The 17043-nt window shown below is 39.5% G+C and overlaps 1 protein-coding gene across 5 annotated transcripts in view; it reads right to left on the bottom strand.

Annotated features, from left to right (window-relative positions):
* The window catches only part of EFCAB5 (EF-hand calcium binding domain 5), a 104413-nt gene that overhangs the window by 22804 nt on the left and 64566 nt on the right, over nucleotides 1–17043 (bottom strand). For 4 of the 5 annotated variants that reach the window (XM_061389499.1, XM_061389496.1, XM_061389497.1 and 1 more), the window contains 8 exons: nucleotides 16723–16822; nucleotides 14366–15340; nucleotides 12388–12465; nucleotides 12174–12266; nucleotides 9725–9939; nucleotides 7485–7641; nucleotides 3613–3902; nucleotides 1542–1711 (listed from right to left, as the gene is read on the bottom strand). In XM_061389499.1, the coding sequence (XP_061245483.1) occupies nucleotides 1542–1711; nucleotides 3613–3902; nucleotides 7485–7641; nucleotides 9725–9939; nucleotides 12174–12266; nucleotides 12388–12465; nucleotides 14366–15340; nucleotides 16723–16822 (2078 nt within the window). The remainder of the gene's footprint in view (nucleotides 1–1541; nucleotides 1712–3612; nucleotides 3903–7484; nucleotides 7642–9724; nucleotides 9940–12173; nucleotides 12267–12387; nucleotides 12466–14365; nucleotides 15341–16722; nucleotides 16823–17043) is intronic. The other variant, XM_061389500.1, reaches the window with a different exon arrangement.

The raw sequence follows: 17043 nt of genomic DNA, 5'->3' as shown, positions 1-17043 counted from the left end.
GAAGAGGGCTTTAGACTAAGCCATGCAGGACACTAGATCAGTCCATCCATAATCATTAGTATTATATATCAGAGAAGTGGACTCATATAAAATTACCAGTCTGGAGAGTCTGACTTGAGAGAAAGATTTTTAAAAATAAGCTTAATAGTGTGTATATCGAAGAACAAGAAAGACTGTACAGAAAAAAATGAGGATCGATGAGCCAGATACAGTCAGATTAGGGGGACACAATGGAAAGGGCTAGAAATTAAGAGTGATTATGTTGTTATAATGGCTGTAATACGAATCCAGCTGCATTTGATTTGGGACTATAAGTGTTATTGGGGAAAGATTGCTACAAAGAGACATAATGTCAATAAAAGTTGACATAGAGTTCTTACACTATGACAGGCAAAAAAAATAAATAAACTTAGATCATAACAGAGAAAACATACACAAACAAGATGTTGTTGTTTAGTTGCTAAGTCATGTCCTACTCTTTTGCAACCCCATGGCGGGTAGCCTACTAGGCTCCTCCATCCATGGGATTTCCCAGGCAAGAATGCTGGATTGGGTTGCCATTTCCTTCTCCAGGGGATCCTCCTGACCCAAGAATGGAACCCAAGTCTCCTGCATTGGCAGGCAGATTCTTTACCAATGGGCTACCAGGAAAGCCCATTTAAACAGGATGTGGAGACATAATTTGACTTTATTTTTGGGGGCTCCAAAATCACTTCAGATGGTGACTGCAGCCATGAAATTAAAAGACGCTTACTCCTTGGAAGAAAAGTTATGACCAACCTAGACAGCATATTAAAAACAGAGACATTACTTTGCCAACAAAGGTCCAACTAGTCAAGCTATGGTTTTTCCAGTAGTCATGTATGGATGTGAGAGTTGGACTATAAAGAAAGCTGAGTGCTGAAGAATTGATGCTTTTGAACTGTGGTGTTGGAGAAGACTCTTGAGAGTCCCTTGGACTGCCAGGAGATCCAACCAGTCCATCGTAAAGGAAATCAGTCCTGAATGTTCATTGGAAGGACTGATGTTGAGGCTGAAACTCCAATACTTTGGCCACCTGATGAGAAGAACTGACTCATATGAAAAGACCCTGATGCTGGGAAAGATTGAAGGTGGGAGGAGAAGGGGACGACAGAAGATGAGATGGTTGGATGGCATCACCAACTCAATGAACATGAGTTTGGGTCAACTCTGGGAATTGAAGATGGACAGGGAGGCCTGGTGTACTGCAGTCCATAGGGTCACAAAGAGTTGGACACGACTGAGCAACTGAACTGAACTGAACTGGAGACATAATTTATGGAGCAGGTACAACTAATTGAACTGATACTGTGAAGCAAAGTCCCTACATGAAAACCAATGCTCTTGGAAAAATCAGGTGAAATCACCCAAGACTGGAAACCTCCTGCTTGAGAAACTTTGGTGACCTGAGGCATTTCTCTCTTGGACAGCTAACTAGGAAGGATTTCAGTGCTACTTTACTTCACAAAAGGAATTTTTTTCAAAAGTGGGGTGAAACCAACATCTTTGGAAATTCTTACCTGATCCCCTTCATGTCCCTGTAGAGCACTCTTTTCAGAACAAACGGAGCATCGTCTAAAGTACAAGCTACATTCCTCAATAGAACGTTCCCTCTATCAGGCAGAAGTAGGTTTTCTTCTAAGAGGGAAATGTGAGCACTGATCTTCTTATTTCCATGGGCTTCAGCATCCTGTGGCAAAATGTTTCTGACCATTTATTTGCCAATTGCCAAAGAGCTATTCTCTTAATCATGTCTCCCTTCATTAGCCAATCTGTGCATCTGACCCCAATAATTTCATTTCCCTGAGTAAATGATGCAGATATTACCATAAATAGACCGTGGGGGAAAGGCTGACACCACAGCTGTTCCTGAAACCTGAGTTTCAGTGAGTAGAATAGATTTACTTTATGCCAACCAGACCAGTTCTACTAAAAAAAAAAAAAAATCTGTCAAGTCTACTTATATTTAGAGGTTTAAAACTTGGATCCCTTTGAACCATACTCATGTTGTATGGACTTCAGTTAAAAGTGCTTATTTTAGAGAGCTCAGGCAAGAAAGATGACTCATATTTCTTGACCATCCACTATGATGTGAATATGGGAAAATGCTCTCGAGAAATTCTTAACATAGTTTGGCTGTGACATTTGACTTACATCATTTCAGGAAACGATTACTTGGGGCTCCAGATTGCAGACTATATGCAACTACTATTTATTTTTCTTTTCAGCTGTACTCTACAGCATGTGGGATTCTAGTTCCCTGATCAGGGATCAAACCCATGCCCCTTGGAGTAGAAGCACAGAGTACTAACCAGCTGACCTCCAGGGAAGTCCCACAACTACTATGTCTAATTAAAATAACTGAAAATTCTATGTACCTAAAATATTATAACAATATTATGTGTTAACACATATGCCAAGTATGGGTATAAATTGGGAATATGAGAGACACTTTCTCTGATATTTGTCTCCTCTTCCTATAAACTTGGGTTTGTTCTTTGTGCTTTTCTTTTCCCTTCTTGATTCCTCCTTTTCTACATAGAAAATCAATAGACTAACAAAAATGTAGTAGTAAGATGTCTCTAAGGGTATGGCAGATTTCTGAAGCAAGTTGGAACAATAACTCTTTTGCTTTTTGGCTGAGCCTCCTGCAGTGGAAATGCAGTGTCCTTAATCACTGCACTGCCAGGGAAATTCCAATATCTCTTTTTCTTGATTGGTCTACTGTTCCTGGTCCCATCATTTCCAATTATTGATATATTGGAAAATGAAGCCATTCAGGAGATGATTCCCATAATCCTGTGTTGCTATTTAGCTGAGATGAATGACATAGTTTCCCCGGATCAATGGAAGCTGTGGTACTTGTAGAAGACAGCCATGCTGTTCCTGCCTGGGAAAAGCAGTAAGCTGGAAGCGTCCAAGGAAGGCAGCAGAGCTGTGGATGGTGGTTCATCCAGGTCATGTCTTTTAAGGGACAGGATTCTGCAATAGTCTCAGCTTATTTCTAGGCAGTGCTATGAACTATTGTGTCACGTTGGATTCTACTTTATAATGACTTTAGGATTTAAATAGTTCCTTTTATTTTTACTTTATTTTTAATTGGAGGGTAATTGCTTTACAATGTTGCATTGGTTTCTAAATCAGCCATAAGTATACACATATAGCCCCTCTGTCTGAAGCCTCCCTCCCACCACCCCCCAAATAGTTCCTTTTAAAACTGACTCCCAAAACAGCATGCAAGGGAAATAGAGCTTAAACTGCTTGTACATCTCCTTACTGTTTTTGTTTTTGTTTTTAATGTCAGTTTATTGTCTGTTATAGTTTCTTTGACTCTTGGCACAAATGAAATTAGGAATTCCAAGACATAATTCTGTTTCTTATACCTTTCCTCTCTGCTTCTACCTTGCCAATCTGCAATCATTCCAGTTACATCTTTACTAGGTTTGGGGTCATTGTAAAACATTGAAATGAGTAAAATAGCCTATTAAAAGATTTCTCAAGAGAATTTTGCGTGTTCCTCCTTTGCAACCATTGAACATCATCACCTGGGAGGAAATGTTTTTCTCTTATATGTCATTTTAGAAAGCACACCTGTGTGAGGGCCTTAAAGGTCTCCGTGTACACTGGCTCCAAGGACACGCCACTTGTCTCTGCAGCACGTTGGATTTGGTGCAGCCACTTTTGTCTGGCACAATTCCTCAGACTCTCAACATGGCTCCTTTCTAAAGAGTTCATCAGAAACTCCACAACACTTTCCAGAACTTCTTCTTCATTGCCCCTGAGTTCAGAGACAACCAATTCTATGTATTTCTGAAACTGTTTGGAAGACAATCTCACTTCGTGCCCAGGGTGTAGCTTTGGAAATTGGACATGTAGTTTAGCTAAAAGACAGAAACATAAAACCAAAAACTAATCAAAAGTTCATTCACCTGTGGGGGAAATTTGCATTCTTACAGCAAATCGAAGCCTCTAACAACTGCTTCTCATGGAAAACCAGGTATATCAAAGGCATCTCCAATGGATGTCCAGTGGAACATCTTACAGTGACTTTCTATGCGGAACTCAAGATGATTCCTATATCATCTATTTTTTTTTAAGTCAATTTATTTATTTTTAGTTGGAGGATAGTTGCTTTACAGTACTGTTTTGGTTTCTGCCATACAGCAACATGAATTAGCCATAGGTATACATATGTCCCCTCCCCCTGAACCTCTCTCCCACCTCCCACCCCATCATATCCCTCTGGGTTGTCACAGAGCACTGGATCTGAGCTCCCTGAGTCATACAGCAAATTCCCACTGGCTGTCGATTTTACATATGTTAATGTATATTGTTTCATTTTAATTCTACCTCTCAGCCAGGTGAAACCTTATAACATCATCCTCAGGTCCCTTAAATTCTAGAATTCATCGTGTCCAACTCCTTTGTTTTACCCATGAGGACACCTGGCTCTACAGAAGGTCAGTAAGTTGCTCACGGTCATGTGATCACTTCAGTTCAGTTCAGTTGCTCAGTCATGTCCGACTCTTTGCGACCCCATGAACCGCAGCACGCCAGGCCTCCCTGTCCATCACTAACTCCCGGAGTTCACTCAAACTCACGTCCATCGAGTCGGTGATGCCATCCAACCATCTCATCCTCCGTCGTCCCCTTCTCCTCCTGCCCTCAATCTTTCCCAGCATCAGGGTCTTTTCAAATGAGTCAGCTCTTCGCATCAGGTGGCCAAAGTATTGGAGTTTCAGCTTCAACTTCAACCTTCCAACGAACACCCAGGACTGATCTCCTTTAGAATGGACTGATTGGATATCCTTGCAGTCCAAGGGACTCTCAAGAGCCTTCTCCAACACCACAGTTCAAAAGCATCAATTCTTCGGTGCTCAGGTTTCTTCACAGTCCAACTCTCACATCCATACATGACCACTGGAAAAACCATAGCCTTGACTAGACAGAACTTTGTTGGTAAAGTAATGTCTCTGCTTTTTAATATGCTGTCTAGGTTGGTCATAACTTTCCTTCCAAGGAGTAAGCATCTTTTAATTTCATTGCTGCAATCACCATCTGAAGTGATTTCAGAGCCCAGAAAAATAAAGTCAGCCGCTGTTTTCAGTTTCCCCACCTATCTGCCATGAAGTGATGGAACCAGATGCCATGATCTTAGTTTCTGAATGTTGAGCTTTAAGCCAACTATTTCACTCTCCTCTTTCACTTTCATCAAGATTCTCTTTAGTTCTTCACTTTCTGCCATGAGGGTGGTGTCAACTGCATATCTGAGGTTATTGATATTTCTCCCAGCAATCTTACTTAGTAAAAGATAAAATATCAGAACCCAGCTCTCCTGACCATCGTGTAATATCTTTTCTTCCATGGACCATGGTTCTGTGTTATGAAGTTTTCCCATCTTGTAAGTGAAAACCACCTCATTAGACACAATTAATGAAGAACACCTGATGTTGATCAACTTAGGTAACTTTAAAGATCAACCAATGCAATGATTTTTGAAAGGGCTGAAGAACTTTACTAACCCTTATCATTTTTTCTCTCATGCACCATATACTTTAAGAATTTGAAGTCTGTTATGTCAAAGTCTCAGATAAATCCTTAAACCCAGTGTAGAGCAAAATAATTTATCCTGGGATCTAAGCAAATGAAGGAGAGAACTTCTTATATGAGAATTTTAGTAGCTTTTGATTGAGAAGAATTGATCAGAAGAAGAAAAATATAGGAGAAGAGAAAGTCATTAAGGAGAACACAAAGTTAAGTAAATGTAGGGGAAACTTTGGAGAAGGCAATGGCACCCCACTCCAGCACTCTTGCCTGGAAAATCCCATGGACAGAGGAGCCTGGTAGGCTGCCGTCCATGGGGTCAAGAAGAGTCGGACACGACTGAGCGACTTCACTTTCACTTTCCACTTTCATGCATTGGAGAAGGAAATGGTAATCCATTCCAGTGTTCTTGCCTGGAGAATCCCAGGGACGGGGGAGCCTGGTGGGCTGCCGTCTATGGGGTCGCACAGAGTTGGACATGACTGAAGCGACTTAGCAGTAGCAGGAGAAACTTGCAAGTCATTCAGACTTGAGAGGTGAATCAGACCTTGTAGAGGCAGAAGGATAAAATAAGAAGGGAAAATAGGCAGGACTGTGAAGTGGGTTTGGATTGTTTTATGGGTATGTGTAGCTAGGTATACAGAAGGAATCTAACTATGTAGAATTACAATCTTGGACAAAGCACTGTACAACAGTTTCACTCCTGATTGCTCTGACATTTTCTACATGCCCATCAGCAATGCACAAGGGTTCAAATTTCTTCATATCCTTGCCAACACTGTTATTTTCCATTTTAAAAATTACAGTCAAAACTATATAAGCAAAAAAAGCAAAAATAAATTAATGGGGCTATATCAAACTAAAAACCTTCTGCACAACAAAAGTAACAAAATGAAAAGGCCACCTACAGTATGGGAAAAAATATTTGCAAATCATATATCTGATAAGGAGTTAATATCCAAAATATATAGCAAACTCATAGAACTCAATGCTGCTGCTGCTGCTAAGTCGCTTTAGTCGTGTCTGACTCTATGCTACCGCATAGACGGCAGCCCACCAGGCTCCCCCATCCCTGAGATTCTCCAGGCAAAAACACTGGAGTGGGTTGCTATTTCCTTCTCCAATGCATGAAAGTGAAAAGTGAAAGTGAAGTCGCTCAGTCGTGTCCAACTCTTAGCGGCCCCATGGACCGCAGCCCACCAGGCTCCTCTATCCATGGGATTTTCCAGGCAAGAGTACCGGAGTGGGGTGCCATTAGCAAGAAAAAATCAGAATGAAAAATGGGCAGAGGAACTGAATAGACACTTTTCCAAAGAAGACATGCAAATGACCAGAGGCTCATGAAAAGATGCTCAAACATTAATGAGTGTACCAACTTTCATTATAAGAAAAGTTCTAGGATTCTAATATACAGGGTGATGATCATAGTTAACAATACCATACTATATACTTGAAAGCTTCTAAGACAGTAGATCTTAAATGTTCTTACCACAAAAAAGAAATGGTAATTATGTGAGATGATGGAGGTATTAACTAAGCCGTGGTAATCATTTCACAACATAAGCGTATCAAATCAACACATCATACAGCTTAAATTTACACAATGTTACATGTCAATGGTATCTCAATAAAACTGAAAAAAATGACAGCCACACTAGTACATGTGAAGTGTGAAATGCTATCTTATGGCTTTAGAACAACCAATATTTTAACTGTATATATATCAGAATAATGAGGAGGAAATGGCAACCCACTTCAGTATTCTTGCCTGGAAAATTCCGTGGACAAAGAAGACTGGTGGGCTGAAGTCCACGGGGTCACAAAATGTCGGACACGACTGAGCACACACGCATATCATAATACTGGGAAACTTGAAGCCAAGCTGTTACCACAACTTAAGAAAATTCTTTCGTTTTTACCTTTCTTCATAGATTCTTTTTCCATTCCTTCCTTGTATGTATACAAGAGTTCATCAATTTCCTTCAGATCCAGAAAGCCTGAGCCGTCACAGTCCCACTTCTGAAAGAGGGCTTTTAGGAGAAGTTCCCGTCTGATTCGGGAAGCATTTTGTCTAGCCTAGGGCACACACAGGATAACAAAGCACAGAAGATATATCTGTTCATTATGCTAGCTGGCGAGCTTCCCTGATGGCTCAGATGATAAAGAATCTGCCTGCAACGCAAGAGACCAGGGTTCAATCCCTAGGCCGGGAAGCTCCCCTGGAGAAAGGAATGGCTACCCACTCCAGTATTCTTGACTGGAGAATTCCATGGACAGAGGAGCCTGGCGGGCTACAAAGAGTCGGACATGTCTGAACAACTAACAGACACACACACAGGTACACACACACACAGACACATATGCTAGCTGGCATCTTATGCTTATTCCCCACAAAGAGCAGCACTTTTTACAGAAACAGCTTTACTTTGGGACTAAGCAGGATACGAATAGTAAAATGAAACATTTAATTTTAATTCTCTTAATATCAGTTTTTATCTCTCAATAAACATTTTCTATGTTTCACCTCTAAGATAGAAAGCAGGCATTCTCTGCATTGAACTAAAACACATTCATTTAGGAAGGGGACTCTCTCCTCGAGAATCTGATTCATTCCTCTCCATTCACTTACTAGTTGTTCAGCAATGTGATAAATACATTGGGTGATCTTCCTGACTCCTTTTTTTCTCTACCATGTGGGATCTAAGTTCCCCGACTCCCCAACCAGGGATCAAACCCATGCCTCCTGCATTGGGAACATGGAATCTTAACCACTGAACTGCCAGGGAAGTCCCTGCCTGGCTTTTTTTTTAAATCTATTTTAATGTTATTTATTTATTTGGCTGTGCTGGGTCTTAGTTGCAGCATGTGGGATCTAGTTTTCCTGACCAGGGAGTGAACATGGGCTCCCTGTATTGGGAGCTCAGAGTCTTAGCCACTGAAGCACCAGGGAAGTCCCTGCCTGGCTTCTTGATGAAATATGTTTTGTAGTGAAGGGTGATGGATGATAGTGTTCAAACAACAAAAAATGACTGTGTTCAAAAATTCTTCCTTATATTTAACATTGGCCTGACATTAATTTTATTTACCATTTAGATTTTTTACTAGATTATGTTAACTAGATAGTAACTTATCTAATCAAGGTAGATTTTATTGATAAAAGAAAGTGAACATATACCATTTGGTTAAATGATAGGAACTTCAATTGAGGAGGAAAAAGGAATATCAACTCTAAATTAGATTGAGAAGACTCATAAGACTGATAAAGTTACTGAATATGCTTGATGAACCTAATTTATATATTTCATATAAGAGTATATAAATTGTTCCTATCAGAGAATGTGTTTGCATATTTCATTCAAGCAAGTAGTAATTTCTTAAGAAAGATGAAGCCCACTACCTTGGTGTACCCAAAAATATGTATTCAAGCCACAATCATACCCTTATGTATGCACATTTGTAAACGTACTCACACATCAGACAGTGTACACATACACACACATCTTTGCACATGAAAATATCTGCTCCTTGGAATCTGCTCTTCAAGGTTTGGAGGAGCAAAAACACAGCTATATAAGAAACCATCTCCTGCCATCAGCAATCATGTTCTTATTAGAGGAATGAATTCTCTGGAGTGTGATCTTAGAACATTTGACAATAAAATGAAGTATTTAATTGCCATGCTAATTAAGTACCTAATTAGCATAAGCATTCACAACCAAAATTAGTACTTAAGAAGAGCTAGTCTAGGAGGAACTGAGGTTGATAGATTTTTTTAATTTTAATTTTTAATTACAAGATAATTAATTTACAATACTGCAATGGTTTCTGCCATCCAGATGCAGGTGCTTAGTCGCTCAGTCGTGTCCTACTCTGTGACCTCATGGTAGCCCACCAGACTCCTCTGTCCATGGGGATTCTCCAGACAAGAATACTGGAGTGGATTGCCATGCGCACCTCCAGGGGATCTTCCCAACCCAGGGAGCAAACCCGGGTCTCCCACATTGCAAGCAGATTCTTTACTGTCTGAGCCACCAGGGAAGCCCATACAGCAACATAAATCAGTCATAAGTATACATACATCAACATGAATCAGTCATGGGTATACATATCTCTTTATAATAGCGACCTAAGTGTTTTATTGGTAAATAGTATTACTCACCTTTTCTAAGCCACTCATTTTCTCTTCTTTTGTTTCAACAAAACCCTTCCTAAAAAAGGAGGTGAGGGCTTCACTGACACTCAAGGGGGAATCTTCACCAACAAATGTCTCCAGGAGCTGCACAAACTGGAGTAGATTGAGAGAAACTCCGTTGAAGGTACTCCTACCCTTTATTTCCTTGTAAGACTGAATGTTTCTGATAATTGAGTGCAGGTCTATCAAACAAGAAACATACATCAAACGGTGACATGAACAATTTTATCAAAGTTCAGGGAAAATACATGAGTACATATTGTAATGAACATCTACTACCTTTTTTCCTACCAGGAGTCTGTGCTGCCTTCATGAGGACAGCACCCCCTTTTTATTTTTAATATATCCTTTATAAAGTTTGGGTTTTGGTTTTTGTTCTCGTTTTCTCTCTCTCTCTCTCTCTCTTTTTTTTTTTTTTTGTTTTGCCTGTGGGATCTCAGTTCTCTGACCAGAGATTGAACCCTTGCCCCCTGTATCGGCAGCACAGAGTCTTAACCACTGGACCACCAGGGAAGTCCCTAAACGTATCTTTTATTTATTTATTTATTGGTCTTCATCCTTTTGTCCGCACCCGGTGGCATGTGGGATCTTAGTTCTCCAAAGAGGGATGGAACCCATGCCCCTTGCATTGGCAGTGTGGAGTCTTAACCACTGGACTGCCAGGGAAGTCCCCCTCCTTTTTTTTAATTTGAGAAAACACCTCTCCCCGATTGTCAGTTTTGATGTATCAGGTAGTACTGAGCCTCATCCACCCTTGCTTCAGGATGGCCATGTGATATAGGTCCGCCTAGTGACTCACAGATGACAGCAATGGGATCCACTATAGGCCAATGAGAATTAGCCCCAGGACTTTTGGGGCAACTACTGGGGGAGAATCACTGGTCTTGTACTCTGACTCCTGAACTAGTAGGATGTAAGCTTAGAGATGCTCTCATGGAAATCTTTGCCACAATACAGAGAAAACTACCTAAAACTGAAAGTTACACAGAGAAGAACAGGGCAGAGAGGCAAAGAGATAGTGTCCTGCTGCTATTATTGAGCCCTTGGATTCAGTTGTGCCTGAAGCCAGCTGCAGTCTGGACTCGCTAGTTAAATAAGTCTGTAAATACCACCACTATGACCTCTCCCTCAGGAGGCTTGACTCATATATTTATCTTGAAGCTTGATGCTATAACATGAAGTGTAATTCATAGAAGAGCCTGGTGATTTACAATTGATTTATTAACTAATCCAATCATTCATGCACTGATGCCTTCCATATGAGATCTGATGTAACTTAAAAAGAATCAGCCATGCAATTGTCAAAATGGTAGAGTAAAACTGAAATAAAGATGTAATATCAGGAGAAGAGGAACATGAAGTAGCAGGCAACAAGAGCTTAACCAATGCCATACAATTTCACCAAATATTTGGAGGATATAAAGTTTGCTATTTGATCCATCTTTAAATGAGAAAAGAAACTGCAGACAGGAGGAAAACTTTTTGATCTTATAAGTTCTACTACTTGTTGGTGAAAGGTAAAATGATAAAATAGCATTGCGGTAAAGTACGAATACTTGTTGGGATCATTGTTGTTAAATACATGGTTTACTGAGAGCTAAAAGCTATTCTTTGCTCTCTCTGTTGAGTAGATCTTTCTTTGTAAGTCTTCAAAAACAAGACAGAGCCTCACCTGCCTCACATAGTTAGATGTGGAACTACAAGGGAGAGGAATTGCTGGAATGATTTCTATTGTTCTAATATCTAATTCCCCTTGTATACCTGGATCATAGCTTCAAAGTGGTTTCAGGGCCACATAACCATAAAAAAATTGTATACAGTTGGCCCTTTGTAGCTGCAGGTTCTGCATCTGTGGGTTCAACTGTGGATCAAAAATATTCAGGAAAAAAAAATCCAGAAAGTTCCCAAAAGCAAAACTTGAATTTGCCATACATGGGCAACTATTTACATGGCATTCACATTGCATTTTCAACTATTTACAAAGCATTTACATTGTACTAAGTATTATAAGTGATCTAGATTTAAAGTATATGGGAGGATCCATCAGTTATATGCAAATACTTGTCCATTTTATATAAGGGGTTCGAGCATCTTGAATGTTGGTATTCGTGGTGAGGGGAAATTTTGGATGGATGATATTCATGGAACAATCCCCTGCAGACACTAATGGACAACTGTACCAACACGTATGCTTTAAAGAGCATTACAATAATTACAATAGCACTACATGTACACTACCACCGGAAACAGTCGTCTTGAATACGTTTAGGTCCATTGGCTCAAGGACAAAATAGTGCAAGTGTCACCCTGCCATGGTGCCTTGGCTAAGTCCAGTCCTTACCATTGGGAACCACAGTAAATTAAAGGTTATCAAATTAGAGTGCCATCTGTTCTTCCTGGCTTTGTTAACATGTACCTGTGAACCTCGAGTTATCATAGATTAAATGTGCCTGTTCCTCGTCTTCATGTTTGGCATACTTCATGTTCCAGTTACAAGTCAGAAGTTCACCTATAAGATACATATGCCATAATACACCTATAAGATACATATGCCATAATATAGTCAACTTCATTTTCACAATGTTTTTGCTCTGGAGTATGAATGAAAGGAGAATTAAATAAGGAGTCACCTGTCCATGACTTTCCTTCTATTTTCTGGGACTTGGGTTCGCAGGATTTGTCTTTCTGAACTTCCTTTTTAGCAGGTTCTAAAAGGTATAAAAGAAAATGCCTATGAGTTGAAGATTATGTAGTTAATAAATGAAAGAAATATCTTGCATACAGAACACAAAAACTTTCTTTCGGGTCCTTTTCTGTATATGTTGTATCATAATGGTATCATTTAATAACTTAATCACAAAGATATCGCTTAATAGCTTTAGTTTTTGAGAGCAATTCTGTGACAAAGTCTATGTATTGTACCCACATTTGGCCACACAAAGTGAGGGCTGTATTTCCCAGCCTCCCAGACAGCAGGTGTCACTATGTGCCTGAATTCTGATGAATGAACAAGATAGAAAGGAAAGAAATGATGTAATGTCTATCCTTTTCCCTTTCTCCTCGCCTACTGGTCAGGATGCGGACATGGTGGTTAGCTATCTTGGAGTGTGTAGCTGGAGGAGACACAAGGCAGAAACAGCTTGAGCCACTGTTGATTTCTTGGGGCTGATCCTTCAAATAAGTTTTGACTTTTATACGAGAAACAAAGAAACTTCTGCCTTGTTTAGACATTGTTATTTTGTTTTGGTTTTGTTTGTTTTTTTAGACACTGTTATTTTGGATCACTGTTACAGAGAGTTAAAATTAATAGTAACTTCACTAATTTTTTAGGCTGTGTCCCCAGTATGTAAGGAGAACCAGAAATTAGTAGCCCTGTTCTAGGGAGAAATACGTATAATGCTGAAAAAATGAAAGATTTCAAATTAGTTAATGATAGTGTAAAATCCTTAACACAGGTTACCTATCTCTTATGAATTTTAAATAAGAACTTTCTTTGGGACTATAGAACTTTAGAATTTTTTTTTCAAAAATGCCTAGAAAGCATATTAAAAATAAGAGACATTATTTTGCCAACAAAGGTCCCTAAAGTTAAAGCTATGGTTTTTCCAGTAGTCATGCATGGTTATGAGAATTGGGCCACAAAGAAGGCTAAGCACTGAAAAATTGATGTTTTTTGAACTGTCTTGTTAAAAAAGACTCTTGAGAGTCCCTTGGACTGCAAGGAGACCAAACTAGTCAATCCTAAACAAAATCAACCCTGAATATTCATTGGAAGCAATGATGCTGAAGCTCCAATACTTTGGCCACCTGACGCGAGGAGCTGACTCATTAGAAAAGACCCTGATGCTGAGAAAGATTGAAGGCAGGAGGAGAAGGGGATGACAGAGGACAGGATGGTTGGATGGCATCACCAATTCAATGGACGTGAGTTTGAGCAAGCTCTGGGAGATGGTGAAGGACAGGGAAGTCTGGCATGCTGCAGTTCATAGGGTCGTAAAGAGTCGGACACAACCGAGCGACTGAACAGCAACAACAACTGAGGACTTAAGTGACATTGAGATTGGCTCTCGAAAAGATTATAATTCTTCAACTAAAAGGGCATAAATTTGCATAGGCAATTCCCAAGAAAAGTCTTCTGCAGAATAAATATTTGAAATCCAGGATGCTTTCTGTCTTAAACATTACCTTCAGAAACTCTTCTAGAATGTCTTATATGCAACTGAAAAAAGTGAGATACTTTTAAAATTTGAAATAAAAGAAAATTTAAAAAGTGGTTTCTAATATTAGATACACCATTTAAAATAAAACAGCTTCTGTGCTTTTTCAGAAGTCCAGTGAAAATTTCTACAAGTAATACTACCAGATTTCTGCCTTACAAATGGGCTTCTAGTGTAGAGGGATTTCTAGGTAAATTGACAGTAGAGACTTTCTAGATTGCGTGTAATTGATTGCTCAAAGTATAGACTCATGTTGAATAGCAAAATATGTCTGAAGTTTGCATGACCTTACATGTCACAAAAAGATCCTAACCGAAACGAAGATTTTTCTGCAGACTTTAAAAACCGCTCTAGAAAACAAGGAGCTGATGTAGGAAAGTGATATTACTACCTGAAAGATGATCTTCTGGGATTGATACTCCAGTTTTCTCTTGCAGTTCAGGACTTACGAAGAGTAGCTCTTCATATGCTTGTGCTTGAGTCCTTCCTTCCTGTGGAGGGATTTCAGTGTGCTCAAAGGAAATAGATTCCCTAGATGTTTTGCTTTCTCCTGTGAGACTACCTTTTCTCGATTGTGAAGTTAAGTGTGTGTCCTGTTGTTCTTCCAGAATTGTTTCTCTGGGTGACTGTGGTTCTGCAGTTGACCCTCTGTGTGGTTCTTGTTCTACTACTGACTCCCCGCCTTCTTCTTGCTCTGCAGTTGACCCACCGTGTGGTCCTTGATCTGACTGTGATTCTCTGTGTGCTTCCTGCTCTGCCATTGTCTCTCTGCGTTGTCCTTGATCAGATTGTGACTCTCTGCGTGATCCCTGTTCCTCAGTTGACTTTCCGTGTGATCCTTGTCCTGTTGTTGACCCTTCATGTTGTCCTTCTGTTGTAATTGATTCTTCAGAAAGTCCTTGTTCTGCTGTTGATTCGATGTGGGTTCCTTGTGGTACTCCTTGTTCTGTTATTGGCTCATGATGTGGTCTTTGTTCTGTTATTAACTCTCTACTTGATCTTTGTTCTGGAGTTGACCCCGTGTAGGTTCCTTCTTTTGATACTGATTCTTCGTTCAGTTCTTGTTCTCCAGTTGACTCTTCAGGTTGTTCTTGTTCTCTGGTTGAAATTCCATTTGGTCCTTGTTCCACAGTTGCCCCTCTCTGCTGTTCTGGTGGGCTTTGTGGTAGTGTTGATTCTCTATAGTGTTCATGTTGGTCTTCTGGGCTTGCTAATAATTTACTTTGGGTTTTGCTAAAATGTTTTTCAGAAGGTAACGTATTCATCTCTAAGAGAACATTGTCAAAGTCTTCATAAATGTGTTTCTGATTATCCATGTCTCCCCAGAACTCAGGTAAGTCTATCTCTCCAAATTCAACAAATGGCCCTAACACAGAAAACAAAACATTTACCTAAACAATTGGATCTTATAATGTAGAATCAGAGCTAGTAAATTAATGCAAAAAAGCAGTAGGCATGGCGCCCACAGAACTACTGCTTTAAATGAATATCAATTACATTTCCCAGAAACCCAATAAGAAACAAAAAGGTATCTAAAGGAACATAAAAGATGCTCACTACTGGAAATTAGAAATAATCCCTTCCTAAAATATATGGAAATGAACATGATTCCTTCTTTTGATGCTTGAAGAGTAGCTTAGACTTTCAAGGCAAACAGAATTTATCCTCTCCTCTTAGTCCTCCACAGTAAGCATAGCATAGGGCTGAGGAAAGAGCAAATGTCTTCCACCTCAAACCCTGCCATTTTTGACAACATGGGAGGGTATTATGCTAAGTCAAATAAGGCAGAGAAAGACAAATACCACATGATCTAACTTACATCTTTAAAACAAACAAATAAAACAAAACAAAAATAGACTCATGGATACACAGAACAAATGCGGGGTTGCCAGCAGGGAGGGGGTTTGAGGTCTGAGCGAAACAGTTGAAGGGAATTAAGACATGCAAACCTCCAGTTACATAATAAATAAGTCATATTATTAAATAATAAATAATATACAGCATAAGGAGTATGGTCAATCATAATAACTTCGTAGGGGGACAGAATGTTACTAGATTCATCATGGTGATCATTTCCTATCATATAAAAATGTAGGAAACGAGTTGCCAGTCCAGGTTCGATGCATGATGCTGGATGCTTGGGGCTGGTGCACTGGGACGGCCCAGAGGGATGGTATGGGGAGGGAGGAGGGAGGAGGGTTCGGGATGGGGAACACATGTATACCTGTGGCGGATTCATTTTGATATTTGGCAAAACTAATACAATTATGTAAAGTTTAAAAATAAAATAAAATTGGAAGAATAAAAAAAAAAAATGTCAAATCATTGTGTACATTTGAAACTAACATAATATTGTACATCAATTATATTTCAATCAAAACATGCTTGGTAGAAAAAAATTTTTTTCTTAGAAATCTTAGAATTCTAAGTTGGACATTAAAACTGGAATTACCATTACCAACTTAATTTCCAAAACATTCAGGTTGTCACTAAAGCACCCCTTCATTGGAATTCTAGCTCAATTCTGACTTAACAACTTTTAGTATTGCACTGTTGTGAAAAACACATCTAGTTCAACTAGATGGTAATGATAATTACCATTGTATGGCATGAACAACTAGATACAGCCATCATGATCTAAGGGAGGTGTTACATGGAGGGATTCCATGGTGATAGAATGATGTTGTTTGTCACATCCATGTACTGCTTCACTCCAGCTTGAGCATACTCCCTCTGGGTGGCACTTACATTGTCTTGGGTTTCGGAGTGTACCTCTGAGCACTTTTGAACTTTGGTCATAGAATGTTTCCAGCAAGGCCAATGTCCTCTGACGATCCAAAAACCCTACCTAAGCAGGAAGTTGGCAATCAGTTGTTACATGAGATTTGAAACTTTTATGTAGATGGAATATTGAAACTCCTAACTATGCTTTTTATCCCCAAATTTCTGCACCTTCTTAGCTCCAGTTCATACTTATCTTAAAACACTGTCAATAGTGTGCTTCACACACTATTGTGTCATATAATCAATAATATGTCATATTTCACATTCTCTACTAGGAGGTTACAT

The sequence above is a fragment of the Bos javanicus genome, chromosome 19 (assembly GCF_032452875.1).
Source record: "Bos javanicus breed banteng chromosome 19, ARS-OSU_banteng_1.0, whole genome shotgun sequence".
Taxonomy (NCBI): Eukaryota; Metazoa; Chordata; class Mammalia; order Artiodactyla; family Bovidae; genus Bos; species Bos javanicus.
Note: the sequence above shows the minus strand (reverse complement) of the source record. Positions and strands in the feature narration are given on the sequence as shown.